This window comes from Tiliqua scincoides, chromosome 16 (genome assembly GCF_035046505.1).
Source record: "Tiliqua scincoides isolate rTilSci1 chromosome 16, rTilSci1.hap2, whole genome shotgun sequence".
Taxonomy (NCBI): domain Eukaryota; kingdom Metazoa; phylum Chordata; class Lepidosauria; order Squamata; family Scincidae; genus Tiliqua; species Tiliqua scincoides.
This window is the reverse complement of record NC_089836.1, coordinates 1,245,349-1,261,311: the sequence shown is the minus strand read 5'-3', so window position 1 is coordinate 1,261,311 and position 15,963 is coordinate 1,245,349. Positions and strand designations below refer to the sequence as shown.

The 15,963-nt window shown below is 52.5% G+C and overlaps 2 protein-coding genes across 2 annotated transcripts in view; one reads left to right on the top strand and one right to left on the bottom strand.

Annotated features, from left to right (window-relative positions):
* Positions 1 to 15,963, bottom strand: part of NOTCH1 (notch receptor 1) — a 787,535-nt gene that overhangs the window by 89,562 nt on the left and 682,010 nt on the right. The gene's annotated exons all lie outside the window — the stretch shown is intronic.
* The window catches only part of DIPK1B (divergent protein kinase domain 1B), a 17,670-nt gene continuing 4,526 nt past the window's right edge, over positions 2,820 to 15,963 (top strand). The window contains exons 1-3 of the mRNA XM_066610640.1: positions 2,820 to 2,994; positions 10,274 to 10,408; positions 15,153 to 15,260. Coding sequence (XP_066466737.1) covers positions 2,932 to 2,994; positions 10,274 to 10,408; positions 15,153 to 15,260 — 306 coding nt within the window. The 5' untranslated portion in view covers positions 2,820 to 2,931. The remainder of the gene's footprint in view (positions 2,995 to 10,273; positions 10,409 to 15,152; positions 15,261 to 15,963) is intronic.

Below are 15,963 nucleotides of genomic sequence, written 5' to 3'. Positions count from 1 at the left end.
AGGACATCATCCATCTCCCTTGGATAAGCCTCTAGATGCCAGCTGGCAGGAAGCATACGCAGCTGGGCTGCAAGGACTTGGGCAGACCAAAGCCAGCTCATCTACTGTCTAGGCTGTTGGAGGCCCTGCTTGGGCACCCCAAGGGCAGCAGCACCCACTGAGTCTATCCAAAACAAACAACTTTACATTACTTCACTGGAGTCTTTTCTTCTCCTGCCATTCCTACCTTGGCGCTTTATCTGAGGCCAAACTGTGTCCCCGAGACAGCACAACACCACTTGCACCAGCACAACAAAAGTCTCAGAAGCCCCTCTGCCAACAGCCGCACCACAGATCCTGGTGCAACAGCAAGAAAGTGTTTCCACTGGTGGTGGCTGCAGCAGTCACTAGGAATCCAGCATCTAGATTTGGGCATACATTTTTAGAAAGGACATTGATCAGCTGGAGCAGATTCAGGTAAGAGCAACAAGCTGGGAGTGCGACTTAGACCTGGAAGATCCCGGTTCAAATCCTGCTCATCCACAAATTTTCCTGGGCGACCTTGGGGCAGCCACTGTTTCTCAGCCTGGCCTGCCTCACAGGGTTGTGGTGAGGACACAAGGAGGGAAGGAACCAGGCACACCATTCCTGAGCTCCTTGGAGGAGGGGGGTATAAAAATGTGAAAAAAAAATAAAAGCAAGGACGGTGGGGGCCTGGAAACTAATTTGAATGAGGCACAGTTAAAGGGGCTTGGTACATTTGGCCTGGCAGAGAGGAAGCTAAGGGGAGATATGTTCCCCTTCATCTTCAAGAAGGAGGACTTACTCTCAGTGGCTCCTGAGGGCAGTCTTAGGACCAAGGGGTTGAAACTACAGGGAAGGAGATTTAGGCTGGACACAAGGAAGAATTTCCTCCTTGTAAGGCCTGCCCCTGGAACAGCCTTGCCTTGTGAAGTTGGATCGCCTTCCCCCCTCACTGGAGGCTTTCAAGCAGAGGCTTGATGACCACCTGTAGGAAAGAGTTGGACTAGATGACCTCCAGGGACCCACCCATCTAAGGCTTTCTCTGGTTCTATGAGTGGGTTTGTTATAGTGCAGAACAAATGTAAATGGGACTTTAAAAACGATCCAGATAAATATCAAAGACGTGTTCTGATTGATGCATGTTTACTCAAATGTAAACCTGTGTTCAGCAAGTCCAGGTATTTTTGCACAGGCTTGTAGCTTTAACGAACCATGCTCTGTCTCAGGCAGCACTTAGGAAAGATGAAGGCCTAGATCTTAACCCATTCCCCTGGGCACATTTCTTAGTTTGCCACCTGCTGGTGCTCCTTAGTTAAGATCCTTAGAAAAACGTTTCACAGGCAGGCACAACACAGCTGCTTCAAGAGCATGTCACACTTGTGTGTGACACCCAGTACCTCTGCCCCCTGAGGTGTAGGGCTTCCTGCTCTATCTCAGCCCCCCCCCAGCTCCTGGGACTTGCTGAGAAGGCCAGGCAGACTTTAGTGACTTCCAAGCCAGTCTTCAAGGAGCAGCCCTCAAGGCAGCTGCTGTCCATCCAAACAATGCAGAGATATTCAGAGATATCAAATGCATTGATATGCAGAGATATTCACAGCAATAGTCTGTGGGGGAGGAACATAAGAACATAAGAACAGCCCCACTGGATCAGGCCATAGGCCCATCTAGTCCAGCTTCCTGTATCTCACAGCACCCCACCAAATGCCCCAGGGAGCACACCAGATCACAAGAGACCTCATCCTGGTGCCCTCCCTTGCATCTGACATGAACATAAGAACAGCCCCACTGGATCAGGCCAGAGGCCCATCTAGTCCAGCTTCCTGTATCTCACAGCACCCCACCAAATGCCCCAGGGAGCACACCAAATAACAAGAGACCTCATCCTGGTGCCCTCCCTTGCATCTGACATAGCCCATTTCTAAAATCAGGAGGTTGCACATACACATCATGGCTTGTACCCCATTATGGACCCCGGCCTGGCCTCTTGGGGGAAGAGGACCCTGATGGGAATGCCCTGGTGTGTCCCCCCCCCCCCATTCCAGCATCAGCCTGGCCTGTGGGGCAGTACAGAGGCACACCTCACTGGATGGGAAGGCAAAAGAACAGGGAAGCCCCACCTCACCTGCCCCCCAAGTCCTGGGGAAGCTGCTGGACTCTGGACTCGGCGCTCTCCCACTTTCCCAGCAGAGGAGGGTCTTTCCTGGCCCTCCTTGGACAGGCTGCAGCAGAGCAAAGCCACTGGGATCCTCTGTATGCGAAGCAGCCCCCTCCCCACCTACATGCCCTCCTCCCCAGGGCTTTGTGGGGTCTTGGAATGAAGCCAGAGTGAGGGGCAAAGGCGCAGAGCAGGCCATGGTGTGCTGCCTGCCTTGCAGGAGAAGGGCTGCCTCCCAGCCGTGCCCGCCTGTCCTGGGCAGCAGAATGCCCCTGTACCCAGGGCCCATGACAGTGGGGTAAAGGGGCTAATTTGTGCCCAGGGTCAAAAAGGGGGCCATTGGGAAGCCAGGTAGACCTGGGCTCCAAAGACTGCCCTGTTCTGCCCCCTCCTGCCAACCCCCCATCACCACCCTCCCCCCACTCTGCTAGACCCCTCCCCTTCCCCCCAAAGAAACTTTGCACCCCCTGATCGCATTTCCCACTGAGAGGCACTCTGCACATGCCCAGAGGCACTGCCGCCCTCTGGGCACAAAAGGCGCCGCTTCCCCTTTAAGGGCGGCCGCAGCATCAGCAGCCGGCTATCCCCCCCCCCCGTGGGAAGGAGGCTGGCGAGGGATGCGGCAGATGCAGCCACCGCAGCCGCCCAGCCGCCCCGCGGAGCCCTGATCGGGGAGGGGGCTGCCCCACGGAGCCCGCCCCCGGGGTCCTCGCCAGAGCCTGCCCCCCAGCCGGAGGGGGGCTGGCGGCGGGGGGGTCGGCGCCCCCCCCAGCATGCGGAGGCTGCGGAGGCTGGTGCAGCTGGTGCTCTTCTGCCCCCTCTCCAAGGGCCTGCAGGTGAGGGGGCTGCGGGGGGGCTGCAGCCTGGGGGCGTCCAGGTGCTCTGGATGCTGCGCTGCGCGGGAGGGGATGAGGGGGGGCTGCTCTGGTCCTGCCAGGGGGATCAGAGGGACCCCCCTTTGCATTGGCTGCGGGGGGGCAGCTGTGGTCCTGCCAGGGGGTCAGAGGGACCCCCCCTTTTGCTGCATCCCAGACTCAGGTCCATTCCAAGGCCAGCCTGGCCCCCCTCCCCAAATATTGGCACACACCGCAGAGTGCGCCTGCGCCCCAGCAGAGGAAAGCCCCCCCTTCTTCTTTTTTTTGGGGGGGGGTCAACAGAGCCCAGCCAAATAAACACCACTCTGTGCAGCAGAGATGCTCCATTGCAGCTCTTTCCCCCCTCTCTTCCCTTCCCCCCTGCCCTGGGTTTGGGTTTTGAGAGCCCAATCCTATGCGGGCCTACTCAGAAGTAAGTCCCATGATGTTCAGTGGGGCTTACACCCAGGTAGATAGGAGGATTGCAGGAGGATCTTGCTGCAGAGGCTTGGGCAAAATGCATCTTTGGTGAGTGGGTGAGGGGCTGACGGAGACCTGCTTTGCAAAGGAAAACTAAAAATGGGGGCAGCATGTGAGTGTTTGGGGGGGGTTGCCATGGCTGCTCCCTACGCTTTTCTTGTATTAAGGGGTCCCTGCAAGATCCAGAAACTCAGAGACCCTGGCAAGCACGGAGAGCCACCTGGATGGGCCTTTGCTGGGCTGTGTCAGATAAGGGAGGACAGAGGTCACCAGCCTTGGGGCATTCCCAGGGGGATGTTTTGGTTGCCCCCCCCCCCATTTTGGCCATGCAGTATGATTATTATTTATGATTTTGGTGGTGCCACCAGCACGTGGCTTGTGGTTCATCTGTCTGGCTGCTTTAGGGATGGGTGACCCTTGTTTAGAGACGTCCTGGGTGCGAATGTCCTGCCCAAGAAGATGGAGTGACTGCCCCTTTGTGGAGGGGCCAGAGCTCAGTGCAGGAGCCCCAGCACAGCACTCCCGAACATTCCAGGTTCGATCCTGAGAGTCTTCAGGCAGGGCTGGGAGGGACCTTCCCCCCCCCCCCAACCTTGGGTAGCTGTTGCCAATCATGAGTCATGACTCAGGAGTGGGCAACTGTCTCACAGCCTTCTATAGTGCCACCTGATTGTCAGTGGCCCATCTGCAGCCCTGTTTGCCAAACAGGGAGTTGCTGGGGCACCTTCCACCACCTCTGTGAAGACCTGTCCAGGAGGGAGGATATTTGGAAATAGCAAAGGGCCTCTGGATGTTTTTAACTGGGAGAAGGTACCCATTCTGGCTCAGGGAACAACACTCTTTTCCCAGCAAGCATCAGCAAGGCTCCAGCCCTAAACAGAGTAAGCCAGAGTACTTGGGAGTTTGTTGGCATCCTTTAGTCTCGGAAGACTATGGTATCGCGCTCTGAATGGTGGCTCTGGAACAGTGTCCTCTCCAGTACACGAAGCCTGGGTAAAGTAGGTATGGAGGATAGGCTGTTACCCATGCAGCAAATCCCCCCTCTCCACGTCACTGAAATGGTCCAATGGAAAGGCAGAGGCCAATATGGTTGGTTCCAGCGGCGTCACAGGAGTTGCCAGAACGTGACTGTGTTCAGCCATGAACTGCCTCAGGGACTCCGGCTCCTGATTTTGCCTCGAGGTTGACTCCTGAAGCCTTTTCCTTAACTGGATGTAGCCACAAGGCAGTGGAGGTTTGGGATCAGAGTTTTCCTTCTCTCAGATGAGCTGCCTTCCCAGGCTGATGAGCCCCATCTACCCGGTGGCTGTTTAGTCGCCTCTTACGACAAGTACAGCCAAACTGAGTACTTGGGAGTAAGCTCCGATGAAGCCAGGTAGATTTGCTTTTGAGTAAATGCCTAAGCTTACACCAGAAGAGCTGTACACCTGTTCTTTGGGACAAGGGGAGTGACAAGGGCCAAGGCGAGTGGGACAAGGGCCCCCTGTTTGACCCTGGGCACAGATTACCCCCTTTACCCAGATACAGGAAGCTGGACTAGATGGGCCTTTGGCCTGATCTAGCACGGCTCTTCTTTTGTTCTTATGTACTAGTGCATGCTACCAAACTCAGGAATAGGTGCTTTTCTTAGCTGTTTTAGGAACTGAACATCAGAAGAGCCCTGCTGGATCAGGCCAAAAGGGGCCCACCTAGTCCAGCTTCTTGTATCTCACAGTGGCCCACCAGATGTCTCAGAGAGCACACAAGACAAGAGACCTGCTGCCCTCCCTTCCATTTGGCATTCAGCCTACTTCTAAAATCAGGAAGTCTGATCACAGACTTCTAAAATCATACCCATCAGGGCTTGTAACCTGCGATGGACATTTCCTCCAGAAATCTGTGCAATCGGATTTTAAAGGCGTCTAGGCCAGATGCCATCACCACATCCTGTGGCAAGGAGTTCTTCAGACATGATAAAGAAAGAAATATTTTCTTTTGTTTCTTCTAACTCTCCCAACACTCCATTTTGGTGGATGTCCCTTGTGTGAGAGGGAAAAGAACACCCCTCTATCTATCCATCCCTTGCACAGTTTTGTACATCTCAGGCATCTTTTTTCTAGACTGCACAATAGCCTGCCTTTTTCTAGACTGGGCTGCCACTGATTCCTAGGGCAGAAAAACACAATTTCATTAGTTTCCCTTTGTCACTTCGAGTGAGCCACCATAAAAATAGACCCACTCCACCCTACCCCTGCCTAAGGCCAGTGAGTGTTCCCCGAATTCCTCACTAGATCTTGAGTCAATGGACTTAGCAAAGAAATTCTCCACAGAATCATTGCCAACAGTAGGGCACCTGATGCTTTTAAGTGCTGAAAAATAAGAAATGGTCTTGTGGTGCCTTAGGGCCCAATCCTATCCAAGTGTCCACCACCGAGTGCAACCCCAAGGTAAGTGAATAAATGTTCTCTAACTTGAGGAGGCCTCTGAATGCTCTTCCCCGCCATGATGCAGCATAAGATCCATTGACATGGCTGCATCAGTGCTGGAAAGCTGGATCGAATTGGGCTCTTTGTCTTGTGCATTTGCCTCTGTTTTGCTGCCACCGCCCGGAATGGCTCCAGTAGCCCTTACACACTGCAGCGAGGCTCCTTGTAAAACTCAGAGCTTTGCACCCCCTCTAGCTATGCCACTTCATCAGCCAACAAGCACAAGACTGCAAGGAAAAGGGGACATTTAGGAAATGAAATTCACCATGCAAGGTCAGGCAGTTATGACCAACTTTTTATGGTCAACTTTTTTTTAAACAGTTACTTTTTATGACCAACCCACAGTAAAAAGAAACACGCACCCAAGCAAGCAGGCAGTGAGCTTTCAATTCCTGCAGAAGCACATGATTTTAAAAAGGAAAGCTATGGGGAGGAGACAAGAGAATGGCTGGTCTGTGGAACTCCTTGCCACCAGATGTGGTGATGGCATCTGGCCTACATGCCTTTAAAAGGGGATTGGACAAATTTCGGGAGGAAAAATCCATTAAGGGCTATAAGACATGATGCGTATGTGCAACCGCCTGATTTTAGAAATGGGTGATGTCAGATGCAAGGGAGGGCACCAGGATGCAGGTCTCTTGTGGTCTTGTGTGCTCTCTGGGGCATTTGGTGGGCCACTGTGAGATACAGGAAGCTGGACTATGGGCCTTTGGCCTGATCCAGCAGGGCTCTTCTGATGTTCTTCTGTTCAGCTGACAAGGGAGGGCACCAGGATGCAGGTTTCTTGTTATCTGGTGTGCTCCCTGGGGCATTTGGTGGGCCGCTGTGAGATACAGGAAGCCTGTGGCCTGATCCAGTGGGGCGCTTATGTTCTTATGAGAGCCCCCAAGGCTTGCAGCTTGTACACTTTGAAGATGGACTCTAGGAGTCTAGGCTGGCTTTAAAGCCAATTGGACCAACTGCTTCCAATTGTGCGCTGTGCTTAAGGGCCCCGCCCACACAAGGTAAACTTAGTCTAGTCTTGTCAAACACACACAGTAACACAGCAGACGCCTAACACCACAGTGTAGTTTTTATAGAAAACATTTTCTTCTGAATTCTTAAAAAATTCTTCTGAATTTCTTCTGAAAAAAAATTTCTTCTGAATTCTTAAAAAAAAACCAGTAGCGTCTGTTTATACTGTTTATAGTTTGAAATTTTTTCCCCGAAACTTGAATTACATGTTAATTAAAGGACAGGGTGAAATTTATGTCACTTTTGAAGCATTTTGATTGCTTGCCATTGTACCATAGAGATAGAAAGTGTATAGAGGTCCAAGTTCACAGGTTCTCTGAGTACTTGGCTTCTGGTCACTCTCCTCCGAACCCTCTCCAGCTTATATGTGCCCTTGTTAAAATGTGCTGGCCGGAACGGTGAGTCCTTTTGGGACAAGCATCTTCTCATTATTTCTGCTCCTCCACCAAGCCCTTTGAGAATGGGGTTGTGAAAGAGCAGCGTATAAATATCCTTCGGTAAAATGAAGATGCACTCTGCACTTGCTCAGGGGCACATTCTTCATACGTTTCAGGACTAAGACCTGGTATTAAAAACGGGTGCCGGGGGTGTGTCGTCTGGGCACAAATGAGGCCCGACAGAGTATGTGCTTGTCTCCCCTCCCTGTTCTGTATCCCTTCTGTGGTGTTTGTCAGTGCTTTGAACCCGGGCAAGAACAACACCAGCCCTCCTATTTCACCCTAGGTGAGAAGAGCTCAGGTAGACCCTCCCTGCAGTCAGGTGAATCTCCACACCAAATCTTGTGTTTAAGAGACACAAAGAAACCTCTCTTGAGTAGGAAAGAGACTGGATAGAACCACTGGACTTGTTTAAAGATAATAATCATTGATGTTCTCCAAGTTTCTGGAGGAAAAATCGATTGGGTCCCTTGCCTAAGGTAAACTAAGGTAATCTCAGCATGTGGTTGGTCTGTGGAACTCCTTGCCACAGGATGTGGTGATGGCATCTGACCTGGACGCCTTTAAAAGGGGATTGGACAAGTTTCTGGAGGAAAAATCCATTACGGGTTGTAAGCCATGATGTGTATGTGCAACCTCCTGATTTTAGAAATGGGCTATGTCAGATGCAAGGGAGGGCACCAGGATGAGGTCTCTTGTGATCTGGTGTGCTCCCTGGGGCATTTGGTGGGACGCTGTGAGATACAGGAAGCTGGACTAGATGGGCCTCTGGCCTGATCCAGTGGGGCTGTTCTTATGTTCTTATGCCAGAGTTAGGCAAATTGAAACATCTTTCAACTGATCACCGAGCAATTCTCCCCACTCCCGCAATTCTCCCCCTCATACGCACAACAGAGGCAAGGAAGCAAATGCCTTGTGGCTGCTCTGTGTTTGTGTCCAGTGACATTTGGTAGCCTTTGCATTATGTAACTGGAATCTGCTTGATCCTCTGGATAGCGGGGGTGGGGGGGTGCCAGGACAGGCTGCTGGAACAAACGCTGCTGTTCCGGCCTGGTCCTCTCAACACACAGTCATCTTCCCCATCACCTCCTCCATGCTCTTTAAAACAACTCTCTAAGCTAAACCATCTCCCTCCATCTTGGTGGCATGACTGTGTTGTCAAAGTGCCACACCAAAATGGAAAGGGAGGTTAACATGTCTGATGATGGTGAGAGAGAGAGAGAGAGAGAGAGAGAGAGAGAGAGAGAGAGAGAGAGAGCCTGTCTGGCTATTGGGTTTGTGATTTTTTGGCACAAAGGCACTGCACTTGAAATGGATACCTGGCACCCTTCTCTGCCATTCATGGCTGGGCTGGCTGGATCCACAAGCCTGCCCTGGGCAAACAGGGTCCCTTTTGTCCCGAGGTTGACTTGAGCTTTGACTCTCCTGGAGATGCTTTTCTCCATTCTATCCACCTGCAATTCTCACCATTCCGAGCCGTTGTCCTCCTTGAAAATGTGTCAGCCTTCCTTAGGGAGGTGCGGCCGGTTGCCAGGGAAAGCTCAGATGTCTCCGGAGCCTCTTCCCAAAATGCCTGTTGGCCAGGCCAGGAGCCAGTAAGACAACCCCTGACTATGAGAGATGGAAGGGGGGCAGTTATTCTCCCCAAAGCGCTGACACTTTGCATTGTATGGTGGGCCCAAATGACTCTGATACCCTTTGCTTTTCATTGGCCTGTCCAGTAAGAAACCACAGTTTATAAACTGGAAACCAAACCCTCCAGTTAACGGCTTGTTTTCCCAGACTTGCTTCTTGGAGAAAAAAAATTTCCAACATCCAGCCCCACAGCTGCCAGATTTCCTTGGGGAGTCTTTCTTGTTCTGTGATTTGGGGGCTGCAGAAACACAGAGTGGTTTTCCATACTGCAGAAACCAGAGTAGGGCCTGGCCAGATGACTTCAATGGGTGATGGCTTTGTGCAGGAAAAGCAGCTCTTGGAGACAGTGCGCAGGACCTGGCAGCCCATGTGGCTGCTGGAGAACTAGGCATATGTGTTGTGGCCTTCCAAAGGTGGGCCGCTGATTCTGTTATTGGCTGAGCTGTACATAAGAACATAAGAACAGCCCCACTGGATCAGGCCATAGGCCCATCTAGTCCAGCTTCCTGTATCTCACAGCGGCCCACCAAATGCCCCAAGGAGCACACCAGATAACAAGAGACCTGCCTCCAGGTGCCCTCCCTTGCATCTGGCATTCTGACAGAGCCCATTTCTAAAATCAGGAGGTTGCGCATACACATCATGGCTTGCACCCCGTAATGGATTTTTCCTCCAGAAACTTGTCCAATCCCCTTTTAAAGGCGTCCAGGCCAGTCGCCATCACCACATCCTGTGGCAAGGAGTTCCACAGACCAACCACACGCTGAGTAAAGAAATATTTTCTTTTGTTGGTTCTAACTCTCCCAACACTCAATTTTAGTGGATGTCCCCTGGTTCTGGTGTTGTGTGAGAGTGCAAAGAGCATCTCCCTATCCACTCTGTAGCGTTTAACTTCCCAGCCACCTTGGAGGGCAGCCCCCCCATAAACAGGGGAGACCCCCATTGGCTTCACAGTGAAGCTCCTCCTCTTTGCTGTAGCTGTAGCTCAGGGTGGCACCATTCCTGCCTTGCTGATGGAGTGTCCCGGGTTCAATCCCTGGCTGCATATCTGCTGGGGAGACAGTTCAGACTTAGCTGCCGGGATGCCGCAAGTGACGTCTCTGTGGTCGATTCCACTGGGTGAATCCAGAGGTGCAAAAGTGGGTGAGGGAGGGGATTGCCACATCGCTTCGCCATGGTGACGCGGCTCCTTACCACCCTCTTAGTGTCGATCGCTTTGCTCTCTTCCAGAGCCGTGTTCCTGGCATCAAGGTGAAGTATCTGTTCCTGGCCTGGCTGGGCATCTTTGTGGGCAGCTGGGTGGTCTACATGCACTACTCCTCCTACTCGGAACTGTGTAGAGGACACGTCTGCCAGGTGATCATTGTAAGTCACTCTCTCGTTCTCTCTTCTGCGTCTTCCAAATGTGCGAATGTTCCTGATGCGTCAGAAATGGAGATCTTGGCGTTAGGTGGGCTCTGTGTGGGGTTGGGGGAGCCAAAAGGGCAGTGCTATTCCATCCCGGAGGCTGGTCATGGCATCTCAGGTGGCAGATTAACGGGGGACATTCTCTGCCTGCCATGCCCCTTTACTCCCCTAGATTGGAAAAGGAAGAAGGGACTGGAGCAAAAGAGGGCGTGTGGAGGAGAGGACTCGATTATCAGAAACTTTCGTTTCCTTTCCAGCAATTGTAGAATTCCAGTTGGCAGGGATCTGCAAGATCATCAAGTCCAACCCCTAGCCAATGCAGGCTGTCAACAACTAGCCTCAGAGACCTCCAACCGTGGAGAGTCCACCACCTTCTGAGGCAGAATGTTCCACTGCCTCACAGTTCCCTGTCAGGAGGTAGAAGTAGATCCAATAGGTGCAAACTGCAAGAGAGGAGATTCCAGTTGGACATCAGGAAGAAATTCTTGGCTGCCAGGGCGGTTCGACAGTGGAGCGGATTGCCAAGGAAGGAGGGTGGTTTCTCCCTCACTGATGATCTTCAAGCCGAACTTGATAGGCCTCTACTAGAGATGTTCTGGGAGAATTTCCTGCTCGTGGCAGGGGCTTGAACTAGATGACCGTGTGGATCACTTCCAACTCTAAAGTTTAATCGGAACCTCCTTTGTTGTAATTTAAACCCATTTGTCCAGGTCCCACTCCTGCCTCAGAGGACCAAAATAGGGCAGAACATGGTGGCTGGGGGTTTCCAGAGGTGAGCCCAGGGATTGCAGTCCCAGAACGCTGCGTAGGCAGGCAGGCAAGCTAGAATAACGGTGGGCTGGCAGCATCTTGTGGACTGGTGTGAGCAAGGTGGAGACCCAGCGTGGAGTGGTTTTGGTCTTCGTTACTGTGCAGTCCATGATTACAGCCAGTCCTCACTTTCATGTTGTCGATCGGTTCTTGGAAATGGCAACTTTCAGTGAAACAACTTATAATGAAACCAGTTTTTTTAAAAAAGGAAAGTACTTTGAATGAAACTTTAAGTGAGGACTGGCTGTAGTTCAGTTCAAGTGGAGTCAGATCCAGCAGGGGAGAGAAGGGAGGAGGCGGTCATACAAATTTTGAGACATACAAAATTATGCAGGGGATGGACAGAGTGGATAGGGAGATGCTCTTTACACTCTCACATAACACCAGAATCAGGGGACATCCACTAAAATTGAGTGTTGGTAGTTAGAACAGACAAAAGAAAATATTTCTTTACTCAGCATGTGGTTGGTCTATGGAACTCCTTGCCACAGGATGTGGTGCTGGCGTCTGGCCTGGACGCCTTTAAAAGGGGATTGGACAAGTTTCTGGAGGAAAAATCCATTACGGGTTACAAGCCATGATGCGTATGAGCAACCTCCTGATTTTAGAAATGGGCTATGCCAGATGCAAGGGAGGGCACCAGGATGCCCTCTTGTTAATCTGGTGTGGTCCCTGGGGCATTTGGTGGGCTGCTGAGAGCTACAGGAAGCTGGACCAGATGGGCCTATGGCCTGATCCAGCGAGGCTGTTCTTATATTCAGCTGACAAGGGAGGGCACAAGGATGCAGGTCTCTTGTTATCAGGTGTGCTCCCTGGGGCATTTGGTGGGCCGCTGTGAGATACAGGAAGCTGGACTAGATGGGCTTATGGCCTGATCCAGTGGGGCTGTTCTTATGTTCTTATGGTCTCCCCATTCCTTCTGCTCTTCATGGTGAAAATGGTGAGGAAGGCGGGGGGTGGCCTGACTGCATTCCAGCCTCGTTGTCTGGTTTTCCACCACTAACTAACGACTTGTTAGGGGCCACTTAGGCGCCTCCTGGGAGACACCCGAGAGCAGGCTATAAAAATGATGAAGCGCACTGCATCAATTAGCGGGCCGCACTCTGTGCTCACCATCTCCCCACCCAGCCTGGTCTTAATAGCTTCTGCTTCTCCTCCTGGGAGATGGTTTTGGATGCTCTGTCTGGCCTTTTCCCCCATGTGCCAACTGGCCTCCCGCGGCTTGTGGTGGCCAGGCAAACGCTGCCCCACCTTCTCTGGCAGGCAGCAGCTGCAGACCCTCCTCCCATTTCCTGGGATGAAGGAAGAATGCCTCTATGCAGCTTGTCCGCAAGAGCAATCCACATAGTCAAATCAACATTTTATTTATAAAATGAATCAATATCCTGCTGCTCTGCTCTCCCCGCACTGCCTTCTGCACACTTTTCCCTTTCAAAATCTACAAACTGTGACGAGGAGGGGGATTGGCTCATGCGCCACTGGCCAAGGGGGGGGAGCAGTTGATGTGTCAGCTTAGTGGTGCGTCAGGAGGTCTTGAGCCAGCCCCGGCTTTCACATCTCTTAAAAATGGGCGAGACACGCAAGGCAAGCCTTTCAGTGGTTATTAGCCAGAATGGAACTTCCATGTGCAGGAGCAGTCTACCCTTGAATGCCCGGTACTGGGTACAAGCAGGAACAATAATCCCTGCCTTGATTGCTGCTGCTACAAGCAGGACTTTGAGCTCAGTGGACCTTTGGTCAGTTGCCCTCAAGGCAATGTGCTTGTCAACCAGGCCTGCAAACCAGCTCTGTCCAGACTTTGGCTCCTACAGAAATGTGGGCCAGTCATGAGCTTGACCTACTCAGCTCGCTTTATGAGACCGTTAGGCAGCTGCAAGACGTGAGCCAGGGAAGTGGAAACTCCCCAGTGCACCGGTCTCATTAGATGGCTGCAAACTCTTGTGTCTGTCACTGGTGGCCTTGGAGAGCTTTGATTGCAGCTGCAGAACTGCCACACCACTCCACAGGTTGGGTGAAGGCCCTCAGCATCTTGGGAGAAGTTCCTCACGCTGCAGAGGTTGCACTGCAGGCAGCTCTGATGAAACGGGCAGGGCAGAGAGACCCGTCTTTTCCAACTCAGCCCTGATGCGCACAAGATCTTACAGTGGGCCATCCCTGAAGTACAAATCTTGCTCTCAGCTTCTGCAAAGCAGTCACACCCTAAGCATTGCTATTTTGCAGTGGCTTCCCCTGGCACCCTGGTGCCTGGCAGAATTGGGGTTGTGGCAGAAAAAGGGTACAGTGGTCCAGGAAGTGGAGGGATACCCACACCTTAATAGGGGCCATGGAAGTCACGCAGGCAGCCCTGAAAAGTGCAGTCGGGAGGCCCTTTGACCAGTGCAGCCCCGTTCTCTGCAGACCGCACAGCTCTGTGTTCACGCCGTCTCCGTAAAAGCTGCAACTCCCTGGCATGTGCCTGCTGTGGGTGCGGAAAGATGCGCATCCCTTTTGCATATGCTGTGCATGCAACAGCCAGATCCCAGTGCTGATTGGGGAGTGCTTCAGCCTGTCTTGCTTCAGCCTGTCTTTCTCAAGATGCTAATTTGCATCACAAACATCCCCCCTCCTCTGTTCTGCATGAGAGGATTTGCAGTGATTTCAGAACCCCAAAAGTGAAGGAAAGGCCTGATCCTACCGCTCCTTGCGTGGGCACTAATACCCGTCAGGGATGGAGCTGCCAGCCGCTTGCCCAACTACCAGCTTTTTGCCATCCACTTGCCCAGAGGCATTCACCTCCACTGGCCCCAGTTGCCTCCTGCAATTAATTTGGATTTTCCTGCCTTGCTTAAAAAAAAAGTGGCCGGGACGTCAAGCAGCCCCGTACGGCGTTGAGAAATGTGGAATGCCACAGAGCACCACGGAGAGGAGGACGGGGCGAAAGGAGTGGAAGGGAGCTGAGCGGCTGACATTCATGCCCCGTAGCGTCTGCCGCAATTAGAGGTGCCGAGCGATCCAGTCAAGAAGGCGAGGGATCAATTATCAGAGTCTTAATTTGAAATTTATGACTCCGGTGAGCCTCGAGGGGCTCGCCTGAATTTACTGCTCCCGGAGGCATAACTGGTGCCAGCCATCTTCACAGCCATTGCAGTTCTAGTTTCTCTGCTCTCTGAGGTCTTGTTTTTGGACCGTTCCAGCTCTGTTAATCTCTCTGTGCTCGGGAGAATGTCTCTGTGGCAAGGTGCGGTCGCCTTGGTCCTGGGCGCTAAAGGAGCTTCGCAGAGTGTCGTGCAGAGAGCGGGCCATAAATCGGAGATTCCCCAGTTTGCATCTTCCATGTGCCGCGAACTTACAGGGCAGCTCTGGGCAAACCACGATTCCTGAAGCCTCAGCCCCGCCTGCAATTTGGAGATAATGATCCTGGCTTACCTTACAGGGTTGTTGTACGCACTGCTGAGATAAGAACATAAGAGGAACCCTGCTGGGTCAGGCCAAAGGCCCATTAAGTCCAGTTTCGTGCATCTCACAGGGGCCCACCAGATACGTCTGCCCAAGGAAGAGGCCTGTCAGATTTTAAAGCTTCTGTTGGTTTCTGGCTGGTCCTAAAAAAGCCATTGTCCTGCTTTGGATTGGGGAGGGGGAGGGAGGGAGTCTTTGCCTTTTAACGGGTCCAGAACTGGCTACCTGTGACAGCTGTCCCAACCTGCCCCATGGTTGGACCATCCATGATACTATTTCCTCAGGTTCACCAGGCTGGCTCCCTGCAGCAAGGAAACCAGCTCACTGGAATGGTGGTGCTGGGTGAGGGGCTAGAAAAAGAGGACGGAGAGGGATAAATGAAAGTGACACCAGTCCGTGAACCTGCTGATTTTATTTAATGGGTTTGTGTCCTCTCTCTTTCTCCCCTCTCTCTTAGTGTGATCAGTACAACAAAGGCATCATCTCAGGGTCTATATGCAAAGACCTGTGCGAGGAGCACACGCTGGTGTTCCAGCAATGCCTGTCGTCGTCTCCCACCCATCAGGTAGGCCAAAGTAAGATGTTGATCTGACAGTGAGAAATGCTAACAGGAAATGCCGCTTCTGTCAGGGATGTTGAGAAGGGAGGCCTCATAGAGTGAGGACAGTGTGATGTTGGGGGGCAGATGCTCAGAGGAGACCAAGACTGGGGCGCTGGATGTGCAAGCAGAGGCATCACTAGGGTTGGTGTCACCAAGGGCAAGAACTCACTGTGTCACCCCCCTGGACTTCCTTCCATACCAGACCATACAGAACCCTTCGTCATGTTTTTTGTACTAATGTTACTTGCAGATTGTAATTCCCGTATATCACTGAGTGTAACGGAATAGTGACAGTGGCATAGCTAAGGGGGGGCCAGGGGGGCCTGGATAACATGCCTTGGCAGGTGTCTAAAGAGCTCCTTGCCACCACAGTACTTTTTCCTGTGGAAAGTCAGAGCGGTTGCAAGCCACTGTGAGGAGCTGGCCACTTTTTCCCCCTGCAATGTGATAGAACAGGGGTGCTCAAACCCCGGCCCTGGGGCCACTTGTGGCCCTCAAGGACTCCCAATCCGGCCCTCAGGGAGCCCACAGTCTCCAATGGGCCTCTGGCCCTCCGAAGACTTGCTGGAGCCCGAGCTGGCCACATGCAACAGCACTCAGCGGACAGCCAACTGTTCAACCTCTAGCATGAGCTGTGGGACGAGGGCTCTCTCCACTGCTTCCTGTT